Source organism: Protopterus annectens, chromosome 2.part1, assembly GCF_019279795.1.
Source record: "Protopterus annectens isolate FY-2018-M chromosome 2.part1, PAN1.0, whole genome shotgun sequence".
NCBI lineage: Eukaryota > Metazoa > Chordata > Ceratodontiformes > Protopteridae > Protopterus > Protopterus annectens.
In genome coordinates this window covers 1,195,898,368-1,195,924,765 of record NC_056729.1, presented here as the reverse complement: position 1 = coordinate 1,195,924,765, position 26,398 = coordinate 1,195,898,368, and the positions used below count along the sequence as shown (strand labels likewise).

Here is a 26,398-nt window from a genome sequence, read left to right as displayed (position 1 = left end):
AGGCTTTTGCTTTTCTCAGACAAGTGGGTAATATGAATAATGCAGTGAGGATATTTTCAGCAGTGGACATAATATCCTCCTCCCTTCAGGGAAATCTCCCCACACCTGCTAGACCAGACATATCTGCTCTTTCTGGCACTCTTTCACAAGTTGCAAGCAGGGTTTATTAAAATAGTTCCTCCACCATGTTTCAGCAATTTTCCTTTACAAACAAGATTACCTTCATTACAATCTTGTAATACATCAAGGACAAACTCTAGAGCCATATTGTTCATGCTTCTGCTTTTCTCAAGCAAGCAAAGCTCCATAATATTCCTTTGCTTTATAATAAGTACAACTATGATTTTTATCTAAACTTACAAAATGCAGCTGCTGCATCCATGCATTATAAATACAAACATGCTTCTGGTCTGAATTACAGAAATCTATTTTGACAGTTGTAATGTCTGAAATAATTCTATTAGAGAGAATCCATTTTGACACTCATATTTCTAGTATTTTCATATATCTTAACAGTTCCTTCTTTAATTAATCCTTTATCAATGAATTAAGCTTGTATCTACTTAAGAAGGTGGGTATAAGACATTTGAGTCTAAGCTACTTTAGATAACCATTTGATCATTTTATCTTCAGATTTGCAATGAGAAATAACTTCTTAGGATAGGCAGGAAGTGCAGGAAAAATGAACACACACTGCCAGCAGTGCTTGAATGGTAGCACACACTCCATGCATATATATATATATATATATATATATATATATATATATATATATATATATATATATATACATACATACATACTCTATCATTATCGTTAATTCTCAAGTACCTATTTGCACTATTTTATTAATGTCCTTCATATGAAGAATAGCAAATTTAGAATCATGAATAATACAGCAAAAACCCTTTTAAAAATCGTATCCCCCAACCTCAAAACAGTTTGGTTATCCATACCATGGTGAACCATCAGGTCCACTGACATACAGAAAATGTACAACTTTTATGGTGTACCCAAATGATTTTTAAACTCTCATTTGACTACTTGGAGTTATTTGCAGTATTTTATCTTACACATTCTTCCCTTTCTCACTGGGAATAAGTAGATTTTCCATTTACCTGTGCTAAGTTCAGAAATACCTGTCTATTTTACTTCATATCACAAATGTGAACATTTTTACCTTCATGAATCCTGCTGCATTAACAGCCATATTACATTTACCCCACATTTGTGCAGTGCTCTCATTACACTTCCACAAGCATTTGCAACTTACATGTTCCCCTCTTTTGTAGGATGTCCACATCATTAGGAGTTTCAATTATGGTTCCTAGTTTGCAGTCATCTGCAAATTTAGTTAGTCAAAGACCTTCTGTGTAAGCCTGTACTTCAGAGAAGTAGATAACAAACAGGAGAGGACCCAGGACTGAACCCCTGTGGTACTCCACTTGTCACTGGTCTGAAGTCTGATTTGGAGTCTGCTACTTTCCCGGTGTGAGTTCTGTCAGTAAGCCAGTTGGCAACTCATCTTGTGACATAGGGATTTATACCTAGTTTAGTGAGTTTATCTATAATTCCAGAGTGGGGGATGGTGTCAAACGCCTTGGCGAGATCTAGATAGGCTGTGTGAACCACCTTACCCTCATATATGGCTTTGGTGACTACTTCAAAGAAGTCTATCAGGTTTAGGAGACATGATCTGCCTTTTACAAATGCAAACTGTGTGGGGCCCAGAGTTTGGAGATCTCCAATGTCTTTGTTTATGAGTTCCATGATGATACATTCCATGGCCTTGCAGATGAGGCTCGTCAGGCTAATGGGGCGGTAGTTCCCGGGGTCTGTTGTGGCCCCCCCCCTTTGTGGAGTGGGATAACTGTCACGGTGCGCCATTCAATGGGCACAAAGCCTGAGGTGAGGCTATGATTGAACATGGTACTTAGGTGGGGTGCCAGTTCATTCTGTAGTTCATATAGAAGGCAACCTGGTATTTTGTCAGGTCCCATGGATGCTGTGTTCTTGGCTTTGGAGAGTGAAGTTTTAACCTGTGCAGCCGTGATTACAGGAATTTGCATTCTTCCGGTATAAAGATGGGCCCTTTAGGGGATGAGAGGGGGGTAAAGTTAGCACTGAACCTATCTGCCAGGATGTTGGCAATATCAGTTGGTTCTGTATATTTAGTGTCATTGTGCTGTAACTCAGAGCAGATTTGAGTGTTGCCATTGAGATTTTTGACATAGCTATAGAATGCTTTGTGGTTGTCTTTAGAATCAGTGGCAGTTTTGTTTTCAAAACTAGCTTTGGAGGATTTTATGAGGGATCTCAGCTTCTTACTGAGGCTGACCAGGGAGTTCCTCCAATCATGGGATTTTACTCTTTTTTGCAACAGTTTCTTTCTTCTGATGTAGAGTTTGTTTATGGCAGAAGACCACCAGATTGGCTTCCTTTTTTTGGAGGCTAGCATCTTGGTTCTGTTAGGGATAGCACGATCCATGCACTCGTGTAAGTGCTTATAAAGTGCATTTGTGTAGGATTCAGCAGTTGTACCTCTATTGTCCATCTGCATGGGCATCGTGAAGTTTGCCACTTCTGTCTTAAGAAGCATGAAGTTGGCTTTGGAGAAATATTTTTACGGTTGTTTTCCTAATGGGGGTGGGAGCGGTATGTGGATGTCTAGGGTGATTAGCTTGTGGTCGGATCTGACCAACGAGGAGCTGACCTCTGGTGTGGAACACCGGTCACCCATGTTGGTGATGACCAGGTCTAGGATATTGCTGCCCCTGGTGGGGGTGTGGATAAGTTAATCCAAAGCGTTAGAATTGAGGATTTCCAGAAAACGTTGAGTAAAAGAGTTGGTACATGAGTAGTTTTCCCAGTTAATGGTAGGGTAGTTGAAATCACCCATTATTAGAGTGTTGAGTTGTACCTTAATATTTTCCAGTGTATCAAGAAAAGAGGAGTGGGAATCCTGGGGCATGGTGGGGGGTCTGTAGCAAGCTAAAATCTGGATTGCAGTTTTGCCCAGAGTTAGTTGAACTTGGATAATCTCGGATGCATTATGCTGAGCAACTAGCTTGGAGGTGTGGATATCCTTAATGAATATGGACACGCCTCCACCTTTTCTGTTTCGGTCCGGGTTTGGTGGCCGAAAGGTGTGGTCTGAATTATAGCCTGGTAATGCAGGGGTGCTCTGTGGAGCTTTGAACCAGGTCTTTGTCACTGCACAGATGTCAATGTTCTCCATTTTAAGGAGTGCCTCGAGTGAGTGCATTTTGAGGTTTAGACTTCTAGCATTGAGTAGCATTACCCTCAGATTTTGCTTGCTTGTACCTGTTATGGTGGTGAATTTGTCATTTGAACCTTGCCTAAAAAAGGCACTATAGGGGTGGCAAGAGCCTTTGCCAGTATCCGGAATCCCAAGGGCGACAGGTGCAGGCCATCTCTGGCAAAGCATCGTGGTCTGTTGATCATGTCATCCCAGGCAGACAGATACTGGATTCCCTTAGAATGACACCAGAAGCTTAGCCAATTGTTAAAGTCAATCATTTTGTACTTGTACTGTGGTGTCATTCTGGGTTTTTGCAGGATGCTACTCAGGGCTAGGGTCATACAGGCCTGGGCTACAAGATCGGAGAGCTCCTCCGTGTCTCTTTTCATGTAGACCAGGGAGGTACATCTCAGGTCATTCACACCAACATGGACAATGACAGAGTCATATTTGTACTTGTTGTGGAGTGACCTGAGTGCATGCGTTATGTGGCGGATCCTGGCACCTGACAGGCAGCTGACAGTAACTTTTTCCTTGTTTAGCCTGGTGAGTGGAACATCAGTGTGCCTGACTATAGAGTCACGTATGACTAGAGTGTTGGGTACGTTATGCTTTATGGGCTGTAGTTGAGTGGCACACTGAGTATGTGGGCTATGTGTCATTTGGGTTGTGTTGGGGGGGGTGGAGGTTGCTTGCATTTCTGCTTTGGAGGTCTATGTTGTTTGGGCAGATTTGTACTGAGAGCCTCCGCGAATGTAGGTGTGTGTTTTGTGATTCTGTGTGTGTGTTTTGGTGGTGTAGGTTTTGAGGGACTATGTGATGAGTGTGGTGCGGTGCAAGTGTTTACATTCTCCTCTTGACTGTCTAGGCCAGTCTTTGGTGAAGAGAGCTTTGCTTCCAGTTTGGCTTTATAAGTGCATCTCTCACAGGTCATAGTGTTGGGTGGTAGGAGGAGAGGGTTGTCTGTGTACATGAGGCAATTCCTGCATTGTCCCAAGATGCCCAGATTCATCAGGTAGACAGGAGAAAACACCGGGAGCTGACCTTTAGACATGCCTGAATAGGTGCTTATTTATTAAGTACTAAAAACTGTTTTCCTCTAGACAAGTGAGGAAAGTTGAGTGCTGTAGCAATTTGTAACTTATTAAGTGCTTACAATGAGTTCTGAACAAGTGCTGAGATGAAAGAAACAGATGAGTGCTAAAATGCTGGCTAGTTGCAAGGGAAATTTTGAAGAACAGACTTTATGGCGCCAGGAATAGTTTGACCCCAGTTAAGTGGGGGGGGGGGCATAGGAGCTCACAAACAGTCCTGGACACAGCAAATCCATATCTGACCTGCCACAGGAAAGGGGGAAGCAAGCTTAGAATTTTTTTCCAGTGAAGTGGAAATGGAGAAAGCTGGAACAGAAGTTAATTCAACGTTAAAAATCTGAGTGGGTTGGCCTTCACAAATGTTCTCTATTAGATTGAGTGAACTAATGACAGTAGACTGGGAGGAGTGTCACAGATCAAATATAGATGGGTGGGCAACTGTGAAGCCACCAAGTATAAGAACACACAACACTAGGGAGGGAGGGTGCATATTCCAGTTTACCTGGGATATTCACTAAGAACAAAATATAAATTTAGTCAAAACAGCTTTTGTCAAAAGAATATTTTATGCACTTGGAATTTACACTTGCATATTTCCTCCCCCCTTGATAATAATGTTATTTTAAATGATCTGGTATGTAACCATATTACGTGGTGGCATAAGTTAATATTTTGGTGTTTCAAATCTCACACTTTCCCCTTATGTAACTAGAATTTATTTATTATTTTACACTTGTTGACTGGGATAGTCTGACTGGATACATGTCCATTTTCAGCGGAGGCCCGGGAAAAAAAGCTCCAACATTAAAACATTACATTGAAATTGAACATGAGCATTAAAACAATTATAGTCCATCATAGGTCAAACTTATATGGTTACAGACAATCAGATAGGAGGAGCTAGGTATTCCTTACAATACTGTTTCACGTAATATAGCGTAGCCAGCCCACAAGATTTCTAGAGCCTTTGCTTACAAGGTAAGAACTTTAGGGGATGTAAAGTAATACTTTTCTTTAGCGTTTTTCTGCTTAGTTCAAAATACAGTATTGGGGAGATTTCAGAATACTTGTGATAGCCACTAGTTTTTTTAGTGAATATTCTGTTAGTTAGCCAATTTAAGGGGAAGTAGTAGTTTTATTGGACTTTAGGGACTGGCTGGCAGTACTTTAGACCCAGTTCGGTAAGCTATATAAGTGATAACCAGATAGATAGTAACCTTGCCATTCTTTTGGTAAGGAGAGATAAGCAGTGAATTTTCTTTTTTTTTTTAATTTCTCAGGCAGTAGAAGTGGGACTGTACCTAGTAAAAGATATAAATGTTAGAACTTTTCCACATTAACTCCAACCATTAGCTTTATTAGAAACCTACACAATCACCTTTTCATGCATCCATATAATCTAGTAATTTACCAGTGAGATATGCCTTCAAATGTGACCATTAATACAATGTTTGTTTATCACATGTAAACAATAAACTTCAAATGCGTATCCAAAAACAAGCCTATGAGCAGTAGACTTCATGCCTATGCAGTCGTTTTTACTCAAAAAAGTGTCTATGACTGTAGAATAACATACAGTAACAAGCTTTAACATAAATGAAGCCTTAGAGCATTTAAACACATACTATCATAGGCGCATACTAGAGAGAGCCTTTAAGCAGTAAATTACGTCCACTCACAGGCGTTTACCCGAGCAGAGCATTTGAGCAGTTAACTCATGTTTTAAAGCATTTAACCAGAAAGAGCATACGAAAGGCAAATCACATACAAACTCTGACATTAACTCATAAAATAAAGCCTATTGACAAAAAATTACATACCACGCTAAGGGAAGGCAACCGACTGGGTCCAGGAGCACTGGGGCAGTTTAAAAATGGCGGTTCCAACAGGGGGATAAGTAACCTCGCATCCTTAGCTGGGGGGAGGGGGAAACTAGCAACTGGTAAGATTATACAGAGCTTAGCTGGCCCACAAGATTGCTAGAGCCTTTGCTTACCAGGTAAGAACTTTAGAGGATGTAAAGTAATATTTTTCTTTAGCGTTTTGCTGCTTAGTTCAAAATACAGTATTGGGGAGATTTCAGAATACTTGTGATAGCCACTAGTTTCTTTAGTGAATATTCTGTTAGCCAGTTTAAGGGGAAATATTAGTTTTATGGGACTTTAGGGACTGGCTGGCAGTGCTTTAGACCCAGTTCGGTAAGCTATATGTGATAAACAGATAGATAATAACCTTGCCGTTCTTTTGGTAAGGAGGGACAAGCAGTGAATTTTCTTTTTTTAATTTCTCAGGGTTCTTCTAGCGTTGTGCGCCTTTCAGGGAGGGAGCAGTAGAAGTGGGACTGTACTTTGCCAGTCTTTTGTTAAGGAGGGACAAGCTGTGAATTTTCTTTTTTTAATTTCTCAGGGGTCTTCTAGCATAGTGCTCCTTTCAGAGAGGGGGCAGTAGAAGTGGGACTATACCATGCTAAGGGAAGGCAACCGACTGGGTCCAGGAGCACTGGGGCAGTTTAAAAATGGCAGTTCCAACAGGGGGATAAGTAACCTCATATCCTTAGCTGGGGGGAGGGGGAAAATAGCAACTGATAGGATTATACAGAGCTTAGCCAGCCCACAAGATTGCTAGAGCCTTTGCTTATAAGGTAAGAACTTTAGGGGATGTAAAGCAATATTTTTCTTTAGCGTTTTGCTGCTTAGTTCAAAAGACAGTATTGGGAAGATTTCAGAATACTTGTGATAGCCACTAGTTTCTTTAGTGAATATTCTGTTAGTTAGCCAATTTACAGGGAAGTATACAGGGAAGTATTAGTTTTATGGGACTTTAGGGACTGGCTGGCAGTGCTTTAGACCAAATTCGGTAAGCTATATAAGTGATAATCAGATAGATAGTAACATTGCCGTTCTTTTGGTAAGGAGAGACAAGCAGTGAATTTTCTTTTTTTTAATTTCTCAGGGTTCTTCTAGTGTAGTGTGCCTTTCAGGGAGGGAGCAGTAGATGTGGGACTGTACCTTGCCATTCTTTTGGTAAGGAGGGGCAAGGAGTGAATTTTCTTTTTTTAATTTCTCAGGGTTCTTCTAGTGTAGTGTGCCTTTCAGGGAGGGAGCAGTAGAAGTGGGACCATACCTTGCTGTTCTTTTGGTAAGGAGAGACAAGCTGTGAATTTTCTTTTTTTAATTTCTCAGGGTTCTTCTAGAATTGTGCATCTTTCAGGGAGGGAACAGTAGAAGTGGGACGGTATCATGCTAAGGGAAGGCAACCGACTGGGTCCAGGAGCACTGGGGCAGTTTAAAAATGCCAGTTACAACAGGGGGATAAGTAACCTTGTATCCTTAGCTGTGAGGAGGGGAATCTAGCAGCTGATAGGATTATACAGTGCTTTGCTGGCCCACAAGATTGCTAGAACCTTTGCTTACAAGGTAAGAATTTTAGTGGATGTAAAGTAATATTTTTCTTTAGCGTTTTGCTGCTTAGTTCAAAATACAGTATTGAGGATATTTCAGAATACTTGTGATAGCCACTAGTTTCTTTAGTGAATATTCTGTTATCCAATTTAAGGGGAAGTATTAGTTTTATGGGACTTTAGGGACTGGCTGGCAGTGCTTTAGACCATTTCGGTAAGCTATATAAGTGATAACCAGATAGATAGTAACCTTGCTGTTCTTTTGGTAAGGAGGGACAAGCAGTGAATTTTCTTTTTATAATTTCTCAGTGTTCTTCTAGTGTAGTGCGCCTTTCAGGGAAGGAGCAGTAGAAGTGGGACTGTACCATGCTAAGGGAAGGCAACCGACTGGGTCCAGGAGCACTGGGGCAGTTTTCCAGTTTGGAATGTTCCAATAAAATGTCAGTGTAAAAAATGTAACACACTTGTTGATTATTTTCTTATCAACAAGTGCAGTCTGTAAAAATCACATTTTACCAAGAAATCTAAATATTCTCAATTTTATCCTCATTGGAAATGTAACAACCATTGAAAGGAAAGAAAAGGATATTAAAAATCAAAGTCTTCTTTTGAAAAACGTTTATCTTCTTCTTCTGTCTTGCTTGCTTAAAGCAAGCAACCTGAAGATCTAGCTTTCACATAGCATGGTATGCAGTGTCTCTGCATAGGCATTTGTTGAAAGTCTTTCTCTAAACTAGCACACATTTCTCTGTAAGCTAGAAATAAGCAAAAAGTTCTCTTGCATTTACAGTTAACAAGAACAGCCCACTGAAATCTTCTGTTTTAAATTATAACATATTTTCATCCATCATCCCTGGTCAACTCAGAATAACAAAGACCATGTGATGTGCTCACACATGCTACTTCTTTTAGACTTTTAACCATTTCATGGCAAGCATACTACAAAAAAGTCAAACTCTGAAACTTTTTTGCCATAGTAGCTGCAATGGAAAAAGGGTCCTGTCTTAAAATATGACAATCTCTGAGAATCCTGAAATCTTACCTTAATCAGTCTATTTGTGATTTTTTTCCCTTTTAGTTGTTTACATTATGCAGCAAAGATTATTTTGCAATTTACTGAACTAGACCATACACCATGTCATTAATTCTCTCTAAAACTTAAAGGCAATAATTTATTAGCTTCTTATCTCCAGGGAAACTCCCTGTTAAACTTTCTCAGTCATTTAGGGAAAGAAATAAACTAAACTTTCTGTCCATGTATCTGATAATGAAATACTAAAGTTGGTGCCTGAGTCAGTTTTATTTGGACACATACTTTGTGAGCCAGTGTCCACTGCCTGTAGGCTGTTATTTTCAAAATATTATTTGATGATACATCATGCCTATTCTCAGCTACTTGAAGAAATGGGATCCTTTTTTTTCCTTCCATTTTGCTTCTGCCTTCTTATTCTTTCATCTCCCATTTGCATCATCAATTTTACAGGTGGATGAAGTACCATGCTAGGTTCTTGTAGAAAATTAGGCTGAGCATGCTGATGTTAAGAGGTTCCTTATTGCTGTCCATCTTCATTAATTTCATTAATGTATGAGAGCAGTTCAATGCAATGCATTTATTCTTCAGAATAGAAAAGTAGCAAGCTGAGATCACACATAGTATGACATCATGGGTAATCTAATTAACTCTAACATAGCAGCCTTAAGTACATGAAAACAAGACACAGATAAGTCCATATGATATCTTCTAGAAATTTTATCCAATCATAATTCATATCCTTCACTGCCAGTAGAATAATTTAATTACTATTCAGAACCTGTCAATGCTGTTTTATCTCTGCATATTGTTGTACACTGTTCTGCTTTGCAATGAGCAGTAATTTTCCTTACACAAACAAGGCTGCATTTATTACAAAACTTGTAGCAAAGCAAGGAAAAAAATACAGAACCATCTTTTTGAAGTTTCTAATGGCTTCTCTCAGGCAAGCAATGTTCCATAATATACTTTTGTTTTATAACAAAGCAGAATTATGAGTTTCATTTAAACTTCAACATATAGCTGCTGTACACATACCTCACAGAATACAAACATGTTTCTGATCTGAAATACAAGAATCCATTTTGGCACTTGTTATGTCTGAGATACTTCTTGAGAAAATCCATTTTGACACTTATATTTCTAATACTTTCATATATCTTAATACATATCATCACTATGAACAATATAGGCAGCTAAAACTGGGGTCAATGAGTTATATATGGTAGCATGGATGGTTATAGCATTCATTTTGCTGTTATTGAGGTTGATATAATGAACAATCTACAAGTTGTGGATACATTCCAAGTCCAAGACAAGTTAATTTAGAGCCATGTTAGGTTCTTGTGGGAGGGATATAGCTGAATATTATTAACATACGAATGGATCTTTAGCTCTCTACATTGCATAATGTCCCCAAGCAGTAGCAAATACATGGTAAACAATAATGGACCTAAGATTGCAGCACCCCACATGTCAGAGGCTGGGGAGAGCAGAAGTTAGGTTTTGACACAATCTGATGAATACATGTAGTGAGATAAGGGGCAAGCATTTATGTACAACATCTGATATGCTGCAGTACTGGGATCAAATAACCTAATAAGATTTCTCAGTCCACATTTCAAATGCAGAAGAGAGAGTGCTAAAAGGGCCAAGATGAAATAACATTGCTAATCCCTCACCCCAACTGGAAGCATTCAGTTATAAGTCAATGAATATGTGTGTTTCATTGCAAATATAATGCATGTCAAACCTTGGTTATTTCAAGTGTTTATACTGGTGAGTATGTTGGGGTGAGTTGGATTTCTTTTGTACAGTGCAGCTTACACTTTTTTGGCATGGAGGAGCTAAGAGTATTTTTGATATCTAACAGGAGGCTCAGTGAGTCCTCTGTCAGTCAAGGGAGGTTCACTCTGACCATCCGAGAAAACCTGTGCCACAGACACAAGCCATCAAACTGCAGCTGCAGAGCTGCACAGGGTTCTTTGGCTTCCCTTTATATCTCCATTATTGTTTAAAAATGTGATTAGGCTTAGTAGCAACTGTGATGACAGGAAGTACTGCCAGCACAGGTAGCTGGAATTTTGTAAATAATTATGTCATTTGTGAATATCAAACTGGTCTATACAAGCTGCTAGTGATCAAAAGCCCTTGTGTGTGTATTTTTACAGGTAGGTACTAAGTCCTACCAGCTTCCTGCAATGGAGGTTTGCATTGGAACTAGAAGTCAGATGACCAGAAGTGATGTCATTCTGCAAGCTGTCTCAGAATTAATATTTTAGATATTGTTTAGATATTGTTTTGAGAAGTCTCTTAGTGAAACAGAGCATTCTGTATTCTGTCTTGGGCCTGACAACAAGAAGGACCATTCACCACATCATCTGCCTTGCTCTATTAAGTAAGTTATTAGGGAATAATAATTCTCTTAGATGAAGTCAGGAATACAGTGAAGCTTAGTTTAGATATTGTTTTTCTTTATTTGTCTGAGCTTGTCCTTCAGTGTTATTTTAAATATGTCCTGTGATTCTGAACTCTGATGTCACTGTGAATATATATGTTTAGTATTTTCTTGTTCTTTTATTATTTGTTATTAAATATATTTAAACCGTTCATTGTGGCTGATCTTTGTAGAGATATTTAAGTTTTAAGAGTACTTGTACATTTATTTGGTGACATTGTGTGGACCACTTCTAATAGCCTTGCTCTTGGTCAAACTACCATTTGTATTAATATTAATTTCACTCAGTATATTGGGTACCCTTGTAAGGGCCTTAAAGTAGCTGGCAAGTGGTTCTGGTGGCAGTGACAACTACATTATAGTCTGGGCAAAAGAGGACATAGCTAGCAAACCTGTGCCAGCCTTTCCCAGGTGTGTGTGTGTGTGTGTGTGTGTGTGTGTGTGTGTGTGTGTGTGTGTGTGTGTGTGCAAATCAAATCTCAAAGAGTGTGTGTGTCAGCTACTTGGGCAGGGACACAAACCACTGGTTGGACAGAGAGAGCATTGGAACCCTGGCTAAGGACTCAACTCTATAGGTGTGCCAGTGGGGAGTCTTATTGGGGATCTGGAGGAAAAAGAGAGGAACCAGTCCTGGACTGTGTTCCCTGTGTGTTCTTAAGGGAAATTATATTTGATATAGATATCTGCATCTGGAGATACTGTGTGTGTACTCGTTATCCTCTCAGTGAACGTCCCCCACTGGTGCCAGTGGTTAGGATTGGGGCTCCTTGATTACTGGTCAAGAGGTGGAGGGTTGTCACAGTAATATTGTTTAAATATGTCAAGTTTATTAAAAGATATACTTGTCTGATATCAGTAGATACAGATTTTGTTAAAATCCTGGCTGGTGTCTGTATATTTATAATGTGATGTAAGTTGCTTAGGTTATGGCTTTAGTGGCTCTCTGTTGAGCGGTCTGTTTTGATGTAGTGCACATATTTCTTACAGTTACACAGTGCGACTTGCCACAACTGTAGTTAAATAAACATTGCACATTATACTGTGTCATTCAGATTATGGTGGTGGTGGGGCTTTGCCATGGCAGTTTGCAATCTAGAAGCTGGTGAACAATGCAAAAATCCTGGGTAAATTACTGATTACCATAATAATACAGACTTTATTTCCAAGTTCTGTCATTCTTATTTGATGCCAATTAACACATTTTAATAACAAGCTATTACATAGTTTATAATAGTTCATATTGACATGATTTAAATTCTATTATGGTGTTAGATATATTTACAAGTTAAGTTACAGTGCTAAAACATTTCCACATCTCACATTCCCTGCTAAAATATTTACAAATATAATTTTTAAAGACTGATTCAAATGAATGTCAATTTCCTGGATGACAAAAATTGTCATGACTGAAATTATTAAACAGTTGTCCACAATGGTTATGACAATGCATATTTTCTGCCTTGCATTTCATATTTTATTTGTAAATGTGTAACTTCTTTTAGTATATCCAATTAGCACTAATATTACAATATTTTTATTTAGATTTCTTCTTGATGGAATTTAACTACAAAACTTTGCATAATATTTTCAAATGAAACTGCAATCAAAAAGATGTCTTTCAACCGAAAGACTGTTTCCTTGGACAAAATGCTTTCTACAGACATCTATAGGACAAGAGCTAGCTTTAACTAATAATAATAATAATTCTATTTGTTAACCAGGTAGGCCCACTGGACACACAGTTCCTTTTCGGAAGCCTGGGAGCAATATCTGGTTAAATGACTTGCTCAAGGTCACAGAGTAGACAAACAAGGGGTTGAAAGAATCAAACCCTGCACCACAGGAAATATAGTTAGCAACCTTAACTTCTGCAGCAAGTGCCAGCTATCAAGGTGTAAGATGGACTGTATCCTCTAAAGTGCACTGGGATAGTGTCTGAGGCTGCCAAGATGAAGATTGAGGTGTTAGTCTTTCATCAGTGGACTAAGTTCACTAGAAGCACATGTCACTCAGCTGAGACTTCACAATGGTTTTGAAATGATAGATGGTAGATTTCCTACTGGAGGCATGCAGTACTCTTCTTCTCTTAGCAACCTTAGCAGTATGCGATTCTTATCCTGAGGCCAGTGATAAGAAATGGTGTTCTGCAGCCAGCTGGGTCTATGCTCCTGTGGACACAAAATCTATATTACCATCTAGAAATCTTTAACAAGGTTTACAGTATGCAAAAAACACAACCTAGTTTAAAAATGCCATATATTTAGTGAAATCTGAAAACTCTACAGCAGAAAAATGTGCAGGTAAAGTTTACTGGAATAATATCCTAGCTGTATTTAACTCAGGATGAAGATTCTGACTGTAGATCCTATACTACAGGCACAGTGGCGCAGCTGATAGGCACAATGGTACAGTGGATAGAATTGTTGACTCACTGCAAGAAGTTCCTCAGTTCGATTCTCTGCTTGGGTGCCTTCTGTGTGGAGACTATATGTCCTCCCTGTGTTCCCATGGGTTTCCTCCTGGTACTTCAGTTTCTTCCCGAATTCCAAAGACCTGCAGTAGGTGGACTGTGGACTTTAAATTGGCCATAGGTGTGAGTGTGTGGAGTGGATGAACTACTACACTAGGGCTAGCTACCCAGTGGTGTAAATCTTGGCCCTAGATGATTGTCACTGTTAGAGAGACACTGCAACCCCATGTGCAAAAATGTGAAAAAGGGGTTGTGGATGGATCATCTACTACAGCTTCAGGTTATAAAGCTCTAATATCTTGAGAACTGTTATTCCTAAACAGTGTTTTTAATCTTTTACTACAGGAAGGCATTTAACTTGCTTAGGATCCATAAGTGGTGAAATGTGCACTCACATTTTCAGTTTTAAACAAATAAAAATATAAACTTTTGTTTATTCAGTTAGTCGACACAACTCTGTGCTTAGAGTACAACTTGAACTTGGCTAGATTCCTTAACTGGCATGATTTGTACCTGTGTTTTCAGTTGGAAATGGGGAGGAGGGCACTGTAATGTCTTCCTCACTGGCTGCAGAGCATGCATACATCAGCTTGGTTTTAAGTTGGCAGCATACTCCTCAGCTGAACTGCAAAATAAAATGGCAATGAAAATCAGGATGTTTGACTTTTGTGGGGAAGTTAGGGAAAATAAGTGTGTTTGAACTGAAAATTCCTCATTTATCTTGTCTGGTTTAGTGTGATCTTCTACTTTGCAGTTCTGGTGAAAAGCTAAGTGAAGTATGACAGAGGTGATTCACTGATGTACAGATCTATTGCCAAGTCATCGTCGTTCATTCAGTACTAATCTTGCAAAGAGCAGCACGAGTACTAAAAGCACTGCTATTGTGGTCTGCTCCATCATTCCTGCTCTCACTACTTACTAACTTACTGTTAGCTTCATCGGTATTGCAATTTTCTACATTCTCTTCTGCTTCATAAGATACACCATCACTTAACAGGCTTACCAGGCACTTCTCTGAACAAAGGATTGAGAGGACTGCAAATAAATAAAAAAAAAATCTTTAAAGAATAAAAAGTGCTCTGCATGTCAACTTATGTAGCTGATTGAAGGCTTCAGTTACTGCTGTCTGCCATATCATAGGAATAAACAATTTGTTGGAAGACTGTATGAAGTACTGCCTGCATTTCATGAAAATTCGTGAGAAAAGAGTATTAGCTACCCAACACAAATGATGGCAATATTGACTGTTAGTAGTGGGGGAGTCATAAACAGGCTGAAAGAAAATACAGTTGCGTAAGTCCTACTTACCTGTAACAGCAGCTGTTTGAATTTCATACTTCTTCATTGGCATATTGGTTCTGTGACTGCACAGAACCAGACTGGCAGCTTTCCAGAGCTCAGAATCCCCTCCTCTGACTTTCTGTGATAGAGGATTGGCTAAGGCCTCCCATTATGGGAAGTCTAATCCCTGTTACAGAAAATCGGTTATTTGTTCTTCTGTTGTCAGCTGTAGGACTCACATGGTTGACTCTCCTCAGCAACCTGCATTGGTGGATTACAGCTTCCAGCCTCAGATAAGATCCCTTAGGGAATTTCCATTTCTCTTTAATCTCATATACTTTTGATATCCTTCTGTTTTCTTTAAGATATACAATATGAACATGTGTCTGTGTGTATGTGTGTGCTAACCTTTTATTTTAATATTCTTTCTATTTACTACAGCTGTTAATTCTAACTTTTACTATGTTATTTATATGCCTGATACTGCATTTAAGCAACTACAGGGCTTTCCTAAAGTGGTGTATGACTTGGGAAACTAAGTTCTGTGGTGTCAGTTGAATACTACACTGCTTGTTTCTGTTAATCTGCTTAATTTGGATGTTCCTATCAGAACAAATTAAAATTTTCACCTTTTTTCCTTCATTTATATTATATTTATTACTGATTTACCATTGCTATAGCTGTTTTTATCATTAAATCACAATTTTACCTGCACACAACTTTATTTGTATTTTCTGTGGAGATTTTTTCATTTCTGACAAGGGAATGTTTATGAAAACGCTTTTCTTTCTTTTCTTTTTAAGTAAATTCTTACTTATACTGTTTTAAAGGTTTCTATTTGATTTAAGGGCATATATTTGATTTTTTGTCAGTTTGGTCAACTGAATTTTGCTTTGTACCGTGACTGTGTTTACTACTGTTTATGACACTGTACAGATTGTAGAACTCGGCTTAGCACAATTGAAACTGTTTCTGCTATATTTTATGCAGTTTAGCCCTATTTACTGTCAAGGGAGATAGTCTATATTTTCTATTATTGCTGACCTTACTCAGCCCTTAGTAGTGTCAGTGTATTATTGTGACTGGTGCTTTTATTTCTGACATGATGGATCCTGATATGGCTGCCTCTCCATCAAGTCCAACTGTACCTAAACAAAACAAACAAAAAAAAAAACAAAATCAGCAAAAACATGCCTCAGCCTATGGTTTGAGAACCTGTTGCTGTGGTAAGCCAGCCTGCATACCATTTACTTTTTTCCCCATTACCCTCTGGAGTGAGCCTGCACCCCCTTATTGTACAGGGGGTGTTCCAGTACCTGGTTCAGGTAAGGGGGAACCAAACTCTTTAGGTGCAGGAGATGTCTGGGGTAAGAGACCCCTTGCCAGACGTAATACTCTGAACCAAAATATTTTGCCTCTAGTGCAGTCCATAACAAGAAGAAACAGAGACTTCATCACATGACAGACAGTCAGGTTATTACTATGTATACAGCTGATGTGGTTTCCTTAGCTAAGAGCATTTTATAATAAACTAATCTCAGAGGCTATGCTCCTATTAAGTATGTCTATGGGGCTAGCTTCTCCAAAGATCAGTCTAGTGCCACAGATTATGATGGGGACTCTGAGGCAGACAGTAGTGAGCCTTCTTGAGTATGTCCAGTCTGATTCTTCAGAAGGTGAACAGGTTCAAAAACCTATGCAAGTTCCTAGACATAGTAAGGTCTTATTAAGTTTAATTCTTTTGGCTGCCAAAAAAAGCAATTACTAGAAAATGGTAATGAAAGTCTAAACCAACTGTATTTGAACTATTGAATATTATAAATAAAGAGATAAAAGAACTGGAAGAGGGATCTTTAGAAAAGGGAAAGAGCAAATTACATAGAAATAAACAGGAACTGTGGGAGCAATACATGCAGAATAATGTTCTGGAGAAGAAGGAGGAGGAGTGAGATTTAAGGGAAGGAAATAATTCAGCAATTTCTGTAATGTTGGACTGAAAGATATGTGATGTTTAACGTATGCATACGTAAAAAATGTTAATGCGGTTTGCTTTCTTTTTTGTTAATGTGTGTTTGCCTCGTTCATCTTTCCATAATGTTTAGAGATGTAGCTGACTGGAAGCAATCTGGAGCAATGCCAGAGATTGGCAGAGTTTATTATCTTATTGAGGATGAGATTCTAAATGTTTTTGCTGTTCCTCCTCTGTTATTATCAACCTTAGAAGATGTTTATAAAACTGCATGTAACACCCCTTTGGCTAGTGAGCCAGTTTTCTTTTGAGGAAATACAAGATGTACTCTGTCCTTGCAGCTCTCTTTACTCCTTGGTCAGTTGACCCAGCTATGGTTTCTGTAACTGCCAACTCTAACAAGAGAGCCTTGGCTTCTTATAACCTTACACCTCAGATACATTTGGCAAGCTGTTAGAATCTCAAGGAATATGGTTGGCTCAGTCTAGTAATTCAGTGTTTTGAATTTAAAATTATTAGGCTTCATGTGGAAATGTATTTTGTAGTATGCTTACAATTTAGATGACTTTGCTGTATAATTTGCCTGCTGAATAGAAGTGTTATATGAATGAGATAGCTTCTAATGTGACTCTGGTTTCTAAACATGCTTTGAGGAGTGTCTTTGACACTATTTCTAGAAATGCAGCTGGCTTCAATTGCATTGAGAAGGTATGCTTGGTTACATAACCAGATTTTTAGAGGGTTTAAAAATGAGATTTTGAATACTCCTTTAAGTTCTGAGTTTGTGTTTGGTCCTGCTGATGCCCATATTCTCAAACAATGGAATCCATCCTCAACCCCTTTTTTCCATTTTGCACATGGGGTCGAGGTGTCACTTCAACAGTGACAATCATATCAAGCAAAGGTTTACGCCGCCGGGTTGCTAGCTCTGCCGTGGTAGTTCATCTGTACCACTCACTCGCACATACACTTGCACCTATGGCCAATTTAGAGTGTCCAATCTACCTACTGCATATCTTTGGAATGTGGGAGGAAACTGGAGCAACTGGAGAAACCCATTCAACCTCAGGGAAGATATGCAGACTCTGCACAGAGGGCACCCAACCGAGAATCGAACCGGAGAACCTCTTACTGTGAGGCGACAAAAATAACTGCTGCATCACCGTGGCCGCCATTCTCAAACCATACTCCAGTGGCGGCTGGTGACTTCAAATCAAAGGGGGGCTGCAGGAGACAGCTGAATGGGTGGGGTCAAGGGGAAGGAGTGTGACCAACTAGAAAGGGGAGGAGCTATGCTCAAAACCACAAAAAATAACTTTAATTAAATACACTGCCCTGGGTGGCAAACCATCATTATGAGAGTCCAATCAAGACAAAAATAAGTGTAGAAGAATAAAAATATTTCAATGCATTGGCTGCATGACAGCTTACTTAATATCTAGATGGAAACAAAAGGTTGTGAGGCATGAAAAAATAAATTACTTTTTAAATACATTACTGGAATGCCAGTCAAAATCAAGTACAAGCAAAACCAGAAGCACTCAACTCAAACCAATTCTCCTTGCAATGCAGTTCTAATTATAATTTATATTCAGCTTTATTAAAGTACCAAGTAACATGCTGAAAGTAGAAATCTCTGATGCCCCCACTTGTAAAAATGTTTCTTATCCAAAAAGACCTGCTGCCTGACAACTATCTACTTGTTTCATGGGAAAACATGTAAGTAAAAAATGAAAAGCAAACAAGAAACAAGCTCAAGATACATTGCTTAAAGGATTACTGTATAGGTTATGGACCACACATGATTGGCATTCTGTTTAGTTTACGGGTAAAGTCTGTAGAGATGACTGGAAGTCTCCAACAAGTGTAATGAGCTTTTTAAAATAATAGAATCCTGTCCTTTAATACCCAAGGCTTATACATTATCTAGTCAAGTATTCTCTGCATAGCAACAGCAGAAAGGCTTTCAATGTTGGCAATTCTTTAACAGTATGCTTATTAAAGCTTACTTGCATCTTACGATCTCAGACAAGCTTACCTTATGATCATTAAAGCATTGCTACTTAAACACAGAGCAACAGGCACTTTGAGTAATAAGCATAAATCAACAGTACAAAAATATGACAGAAACCAGACCTTTCTGCAAAATCAAGGACAGATGAAAAGCCACTGTAGTACTTGTGTCTACCTTGGATGGGGGGGGGGGGGCACACTGCACATTTACACTGCATAACTACTCCTTGCCTTGCTTGGACACATCCAGAGTCACTACATGGTGGAGTGGGGTGCAACAAGTATGTCACAATTTGAAATGTCTCTGGCTGACTGTGATGGCCCTGACACATTTGTCATACCTCTCAACCTCAGAGCAAGAAATCTGGACAAAGCCATACACAGAAGTGGAGCAAGAAAAGAACACTGTCAGGGTAAGGTATCACCTCCCAAAAAAAGCACAAATCCAAAATCAGAAGAGGATGATACTCCACAACAAACGAAGCAAAACCAGATGAATGAAAAGACAAGTCCTTTATTTGAATAAGTAAGCACTTTCATGTTGCTTGGAACGCTTCATCAGACTTCAACAAACCATAAAATTTAAATCAACTTATATATAAGTAAAACACCAATGAAAAACACATTAGCAAGTCACATGTAAATTACAAAAATACATCATTTCCTTTCCATAAAAATTATATAAATATATCATAAAGATCTCATGTTAATAAATGAATACTGCAAGTAAAATATTAAAACATACTAAAACACATATTGCATAGTGAGACTTATTACTACTGTTTAATGTTTCAAAGTTTTATCTAACAAAAATGGTCTCAATGAACACATGCCTTTAGATTTTTAGTAATAGGACAGTTAACAGAGACTGAAAGACTTGGTAATATTGGCAATAAGACAGAAAAAGCTGAGGCAAAATGGATTATTAAGCTATCTGCGAATAAAGGTCATAGTCTCAATGATAAATTTTCATTGAGACCATTTTTGTTAGATAAACCTTTGAAACATTAAACAGTAGTAATAAGTCTCACTATGCAATATGTGTTTTAGTATGTTTTAATATTTTACTTCCACTATTCATTTATTAACATGAGATCTTTATGATATATTTATATAATTTTTATGGAAAGGAAATTATGTATTTTTGTAATTTACATGTGACTTGCTAATGTGTTTTTCATTGGTGTTTTACTTATATATAAGTTGATTTAAATTTTATGGTTTGTTGAAGTCTGATGAAGCGTTCCAAGCAACGTGAAAGCGCTTACTTATTCGAATAAAGGACTTGTCTTTTCATTCATCTGGTTTTGCTCCGTTTGTTGTGGAGTATCATCCTCTTCTGATTTTGGATTTATACACAGAAGTGGGACAAATGCCCAAAAATAAGGACAATTTTTAAATATTGCTCTAATAAACTTAGAAAGATAATAGAATAGGTCTTGCATTAGTATGACTTTTCTGAAGGGTATAAAATCTGAAACTCAAATGTCTGTCATTATTTTCTAACTTCAGTCTTTAGTGATTTGTCACTAATTTGCCAAAAAACACAATTTTATGAAAAATGGACCAAATGTGATGCAAAAATATAAAATAGCCACACAATACAGCTGGGAACCTGTCAAAGAAGGGACACTTTAATATTAGTACTGCTAACTTGAGCAGCTGACAAAATAAAAGAATCTACATGCATTTCAAGTAATCTATAACTGTGATTATTACAGTTATTTCTTAATTGTAAACCCTCCATGTTTTCTTCCAAAATTGCTATTTTGCGGAGGGATTATTAGGGGGAAGAGCAACATTTTTTGCCAAAATCGGGGACAGTTGAGAGGTTGGCTATGCCTAATTCTATAAAGCAATTTATTTGCATGTACCTCTCAACCTGTTAATGCAGTAAATCTGAACAAGGCCAAATATATTGGGGAACATATAAACAGTACTAAAATTGCTCTTGTATAAATTGAGACAGTTGATAGAATAACAGTTCTTACTTTAGCATGCATTTTTCTGAAGGTTATGAAGTCTGAAACTCAGTGTATCATTATTTAGTGACTTAATTTCTAAATGATTTGCCAGAAAACTACAAATTTTATGAAGAACAAACCAAAAATAAGAAGCAAAAATCTATTCATTCTTTGAAAATCTGGACAGTTGGGAGGTATAGTTCAGCTGGGCCTGTCTGAGTTTGCTGCCCTTCCCCCCTGACAAAATCATGGTTGAATGGAGCCTCTGCAGCCATTCCAATGAACCATTACTTGGCTATTTCACTCCATTTACCATAAACACTAATGTGCATACTGCTTTACTTCTATGATGAGTTGGACTTCATTTGAAAGTTTTATTTTGTATTTTACAGCACAAACACTAAGTCATCTACTAAACAAAGCAATGCAGTCTCACAATGAAAACTTAGCATTAAAACTTCTCTGCCCTTGAAACTCACATTCATTGAAACAGCATTGAAACCCACATTCAAAGAAAATACATTTTGCCAGTGGCAGATAAAGATTAATCGTGTGCTGTTTTCAAATCATAGGCCCCTTGCATATGAAACATACACGTGCTCTTTGATACACCTTCCTCATTGTACTAAATTATATTCCTTGTACAATATATTACAGTTGTTAGAGGGTGTTTTAAATTTGTTTTGAACATTTTTCCAGTAAGCAATGAAACAAAATGCATGCACCCATAATGACAAAACTGCCCAGTTCAGAACATTTATCATAAAACTTCTACTCAGACTTCCACAGTCCACCATTATCAGTAAATATGCACAATTCTACAGTCCACCATTATCAGTAAATATGCACAATTCTACAGTCCATTATCAGTAAATATGCACAATTCTACAGTCCATTATCAGTAAATATGCACCATCTCTGAAGAAGTAAAAGTCATCTAAATAATTCCACATTAAAGAAATCTGTAACTAATGAAGAGGTTGCTGCTAGCATACACCTTTATATTTCATGGTTTCATCGAAAATAAAGTGTCTGTTGCCCCTCAGGAATAAATTGCCTATATTACATTAAAAAAATGATAAGCTAGTAATATTGCAAGAGGAAATGGATGGCAAACTGATAACGGACTCATAGTTAGTATCTTCACCAAGGAGAACATCCTCAGTACGGCAGCATCCACCCCTTGTGGGAGTAGAACCCACAGCCTTCTGCATCAAAGGCAAGTACACAACCTGTTGTGCTATTAACAAGGCAAACCAACTTCACTTAAGCAACACTAAACTTCTGTTCCCCTGCAGCTCTCAGCTTCTTGTAAAATCTACTCAATACTCAACTTCGCAGCACAAGAAAACTGGAAAAAGCCAAAATGTATTTTGGGGGGGGGGGGTCAAAAGCCCAAAAAACAGGGATACAAACATTGCTTGTATAATCTTGGAAAGTTGCTAGAACCATACATTTTACTGCCAAGCTCCCTGTGCAAAACAGTCAGAGCAACATACCACTATGCCAAATCAGCTGCTTTGTAAAAGAGGAAGACTGAAACTTAAATGGCTATCATTCAGTGAATTCAGTTCTCACCATAGCTGTCAACCTCTTAGTACAAAACACCTGGACAAACCCAGTAAGGAGGGAATACAGCCCTCAAACATTCAGTGAATTCAGTTCTTGCCATAGCTGTCAACCTTAAAACCTGGACGAAGCCAATAATGGGGGAATACAGTCCCAAAAATAGGGACAAATTTCAAATATTCATCTTATAAACTTAGAAAATTGCTAGAATAAAAGGTTGTGTTACGGTTGTGTTACTATGTATTTTCTGAAGAACATGAAGTCTGAAATTCAAATGCCTGTCAATTTTACTGCTGACAGAATAAAAACAATTTTCAGCAGAGACTAAGGGAGAAATACTTCAGACACATCTTTGTAAAATGACAGGGCACCAGAGCAAATCCACACAAATACAGGGAGGAGATGCAGACTCCACACAGAAGGCACCCCAGCCAAGAATCAAACCAGAAAACCTACAGCTGTAAGGCAACAATACTACCACTGCACCATCAAATATGCAAGGACTTAAACATTCAGAAACCTGAAGTCTGAAATTCAAATGCCTGTCAATTTTATTTAACATTTGTTAATCAGGACAGTCTGACTTGGAACAAAAAAAAATTTTCAGCAGAGGCCCAGGAAGAAATAATGCAGACATGCCTTTGTAACATGGGAGGACATAAAAGCAAACCCACACAAACACAGGGAGAAGATAAAGACCCCACAAAGAAGGCACCCCAGCCAAGAAGCAAACCTGAGAACCTGCAGCTGTGAGGCAACAATGCTACCACTGCACCATCAAATATCAAGCATTGCAACATTTACAAACCACAGATATTATGAGGAACAGATCAGATCAAATATGAGGCAAAAATCTGCAGTTTTTTATTTTACAAATGGTGGTGGGTAGGGAATTCAGGTCTTTAACACCTGCATACAAGGTACAGGGTTCAAGCCTGAGGTATTCCCTACCACACACACACACACACACACACACACACACACCTGTAGTAGCAAACCACAAAAACTAAATATACTGCACTGGGTGCCAAACAGTCATTATGAGAGTCCAATCAAGACAAAATGAAGTGTAGAAGAATAAAAATATTTCAATGCATTGGCTGCATGACAGCTTAATATCTAGATGGAAACAAAAAAGGTTGTGAGGCATGAAAAATAAATTACTTTTTTTTAAATACATTAATGGAATGCCAGTCAAAATCAAGTATAAGAAAAACAAGCAGCACTCAACTCAAACCACTTCTTGCACTGCAGTTCTAATTATAATTTATATTCAGCTTTATTAAAGTAACAAGTAACATGCTGAAAGTAGAAATCTCTGATGCCCCCACTTGTAAAAATGTTCCTTATCCAAAAAAAGACCTGCTGCCTGACATCTACTAGTTTCATGGGGAAAACATGATCAAAGTAAAAAATGAAAAGCAAACAAGAAATAAGCTCAAGATACATTGCTTAAAAGGATTACTGTACAGGTTATGGACCACGCGATTGGCATTCGGTTTACGGGTAAAGCCTGCAGAGATGACTGGAAGTCTCCAAGTGTAATGAGACTCTTAAAATAATGTAATTCTGTCCTTTATTACAAATACTGGCATATGCATTTCTATATCCAAGGCTTATACATTATCTAGTTAAGTATTCTCTACATGGCAACAGAAAGGCTTTCAATGTTGGCAATTCTTTAACAGTATGCTTATTAAAGCTTACTTGCATCTTGCAATCTCAGCCAAGCTTACCTGATGGTCATTAAAGTATTGCTACTTAAACACAGAGCAACAGGCACTTTGAGTAATAAGCATACATCAACAGTATAAAAAATATGACAGAAACCAGACCATTCTGTAAAAATCAAGGACAGATGAAAAGCCGCTGTAGTACTTGTGTCTACCTTGGATGGGTGGGATTCTCTGCACATTTACACTGCATAACTACTCCTTGCCTTGCTTCGACACATCCAGAGTAACTACATGGGGAAGTGGGGTGTAACAAGTATGTCACAGTTTGAAATGTCTCTGGCTGACTTGTGATGGCCCTGACACATTTGTCATACCTCTCAACCTCAGAGCAAGAAATCTGGACAAAGCCATACAAAGAAATGGGACAAAGGCCCAAATATAAGGACAATTTTTAAAATATTGCTATTATAAACTTAGAAAGCTAATAGAGATCTTGTATTAGTATGAATTTTCTGAATGGTATGAAATCTGAAACTCAAATGTCTGTCATTATTTTCTAACTTCAGTCTTTAATTATTTGTCACTAATTTGCCAAAAAAACACAATTTTATGAAAAATGGACCAAAAATGTGATGTAAAAATATAAAATAGCAACACAATACAGCTGGGAACCTGTCAAAGAAGGGACACATTAATATTAGTACTGCTAACTTGAGCAGCTGACAAAATAAAATATCTACATGCATTTCTGAAATAAAAGTAATCTGATTATTACAGTTATTTCTTAATTATAAACCCTCCATGTTTTCTTCCAAAATTGCTATTTTATGGGGATCATTAGGGAAGAGCAACATTTTGAGTCAAAATCAGGGACAGTTCAGAGGTTTGGCTATGCCTAATTCTATAAAGCAATTTATTTGCATGTACCTCTCAACCTGTTAATGCAATAAATCTGGAGCCAAATATATTGGGGAAACATATAAACAGTACTAAAAATTGTTCTTCTATAAACTGGGACATAAATCTGGACAAGGCCAAATATATTGGGGGAACATATAAACAGTACTAAAAATTGCTCTTCTATAAACTGGGACAGTTGATAAAACAGGTCTTACTTTAGCATGCATTTTTCTGAAGGTTATGAAGTCTGAAACTAGTGTGTCATTATTTAGTGACTTAATTCCTAAATGATTTGCCAGAAAACCACAAATTTTATGAGGAACAAACCAAAAATAAGAAGCAAAAAATCCATTCATTCTTTGAAAATATGGACAGTTAGGAGGTATAGTTCAGCTGGGGCTGTCTAAGTTTGCAGCCCTTCCCCCTCACAAAACCATGGTCGAATGGAGCCTCCCTGCAGCCATTCCAATGATCCATTACTTTGCTATTTCACTCCATTTATCATAAACACTAATGTGCATACTGATTTACTTCTATGATGATTTGAACTTCATTTGAAAGTTTTATTTTTGCATTTTACAGCACAAACACTAAGACATCTGCTAAACAAACTTGGCATTAAAACTTCTCTGCCCTTGAAACTCACATTTATTGAAACAACATTAAAACCAACATTCAAAGAAAATACATTTTACCCGTGGCAGATAAAGATTCATTCTGGGTTGTTTTCAAATCATAGGCCCCTTGCATATGAAACATACATGTGCTCTTTGATACACCTTCCTATTGCTTTGAACATTTTTCCAGTAAACAATGAAACAAAACTGTCCAATTCAGAACATTTCCATCATAAAAGTCTACTCAGACTTCTACAGTCCACTATTATCAGTAAATATGCACAATTCTACAGTCCACTATTATCAGTAAATATGCACAATCTCTGAAGTAGTAAAAAAGTCATCTAAATAATTCCACGTTAAATAAATCTGTAATGAAGAGGTTGGTGCTAGCAATCACCTTTATATTTCATGGTTTCATCGAAAAATAAAGTGTCTGATGCCCCTGAGGAATAACCTGCCTAAATTACATTAAAAATAAGCTAGTAATATTGCAATAGGAAATGGATGGCAAACTGATAACAGGCTCATAGTATCTTAATTTTCAGTACGGCAGCATTCACCCCTTATGGGAGTAGAACCAACAACCTTCTGCATCAAAAGCAAGTACACAACCTTTTGTGCTATTAGCAATGTGAGCTGACTTAGCATAATCAGCACTAAACTTCTGTTCCCCTGCAGCTCTCAGCTCCTTG

At 37.9% G+C, this 26,398-nt stretch overlaps 1 protein-coding gene across 4 annotated transcripts in view; it reads right to left on the bottom strand.

The window, feature by feature from the left end:
* Nucleotides 1-11,758: 11,758 nt before the first annotated feature.
* Nucleotides 11,759-26,398, bottom strand: part of TRAF3IP2 (TRAF3 interacting protein 2) — a 765,530-nt gene continuing 750,890 nt past the window's right edge. For all 4 annotated transcript variants that reach the window (XM_044062725.1, XM_044062727.1, XM_044062728.1 and 1 more), the window contains one exon: nucleotides 11,759-13,412. In XM_044062725.1, the coding sequence (XP_043918660.1) occupies nucleotides 13,266-13,412 (147 nt within the window). In that variant the 3' untranslated portion in view covers nucleotides 11,759-13,265. The remainder of the gene's footprint in view (nucleotides 13,413-26,398) is intronic.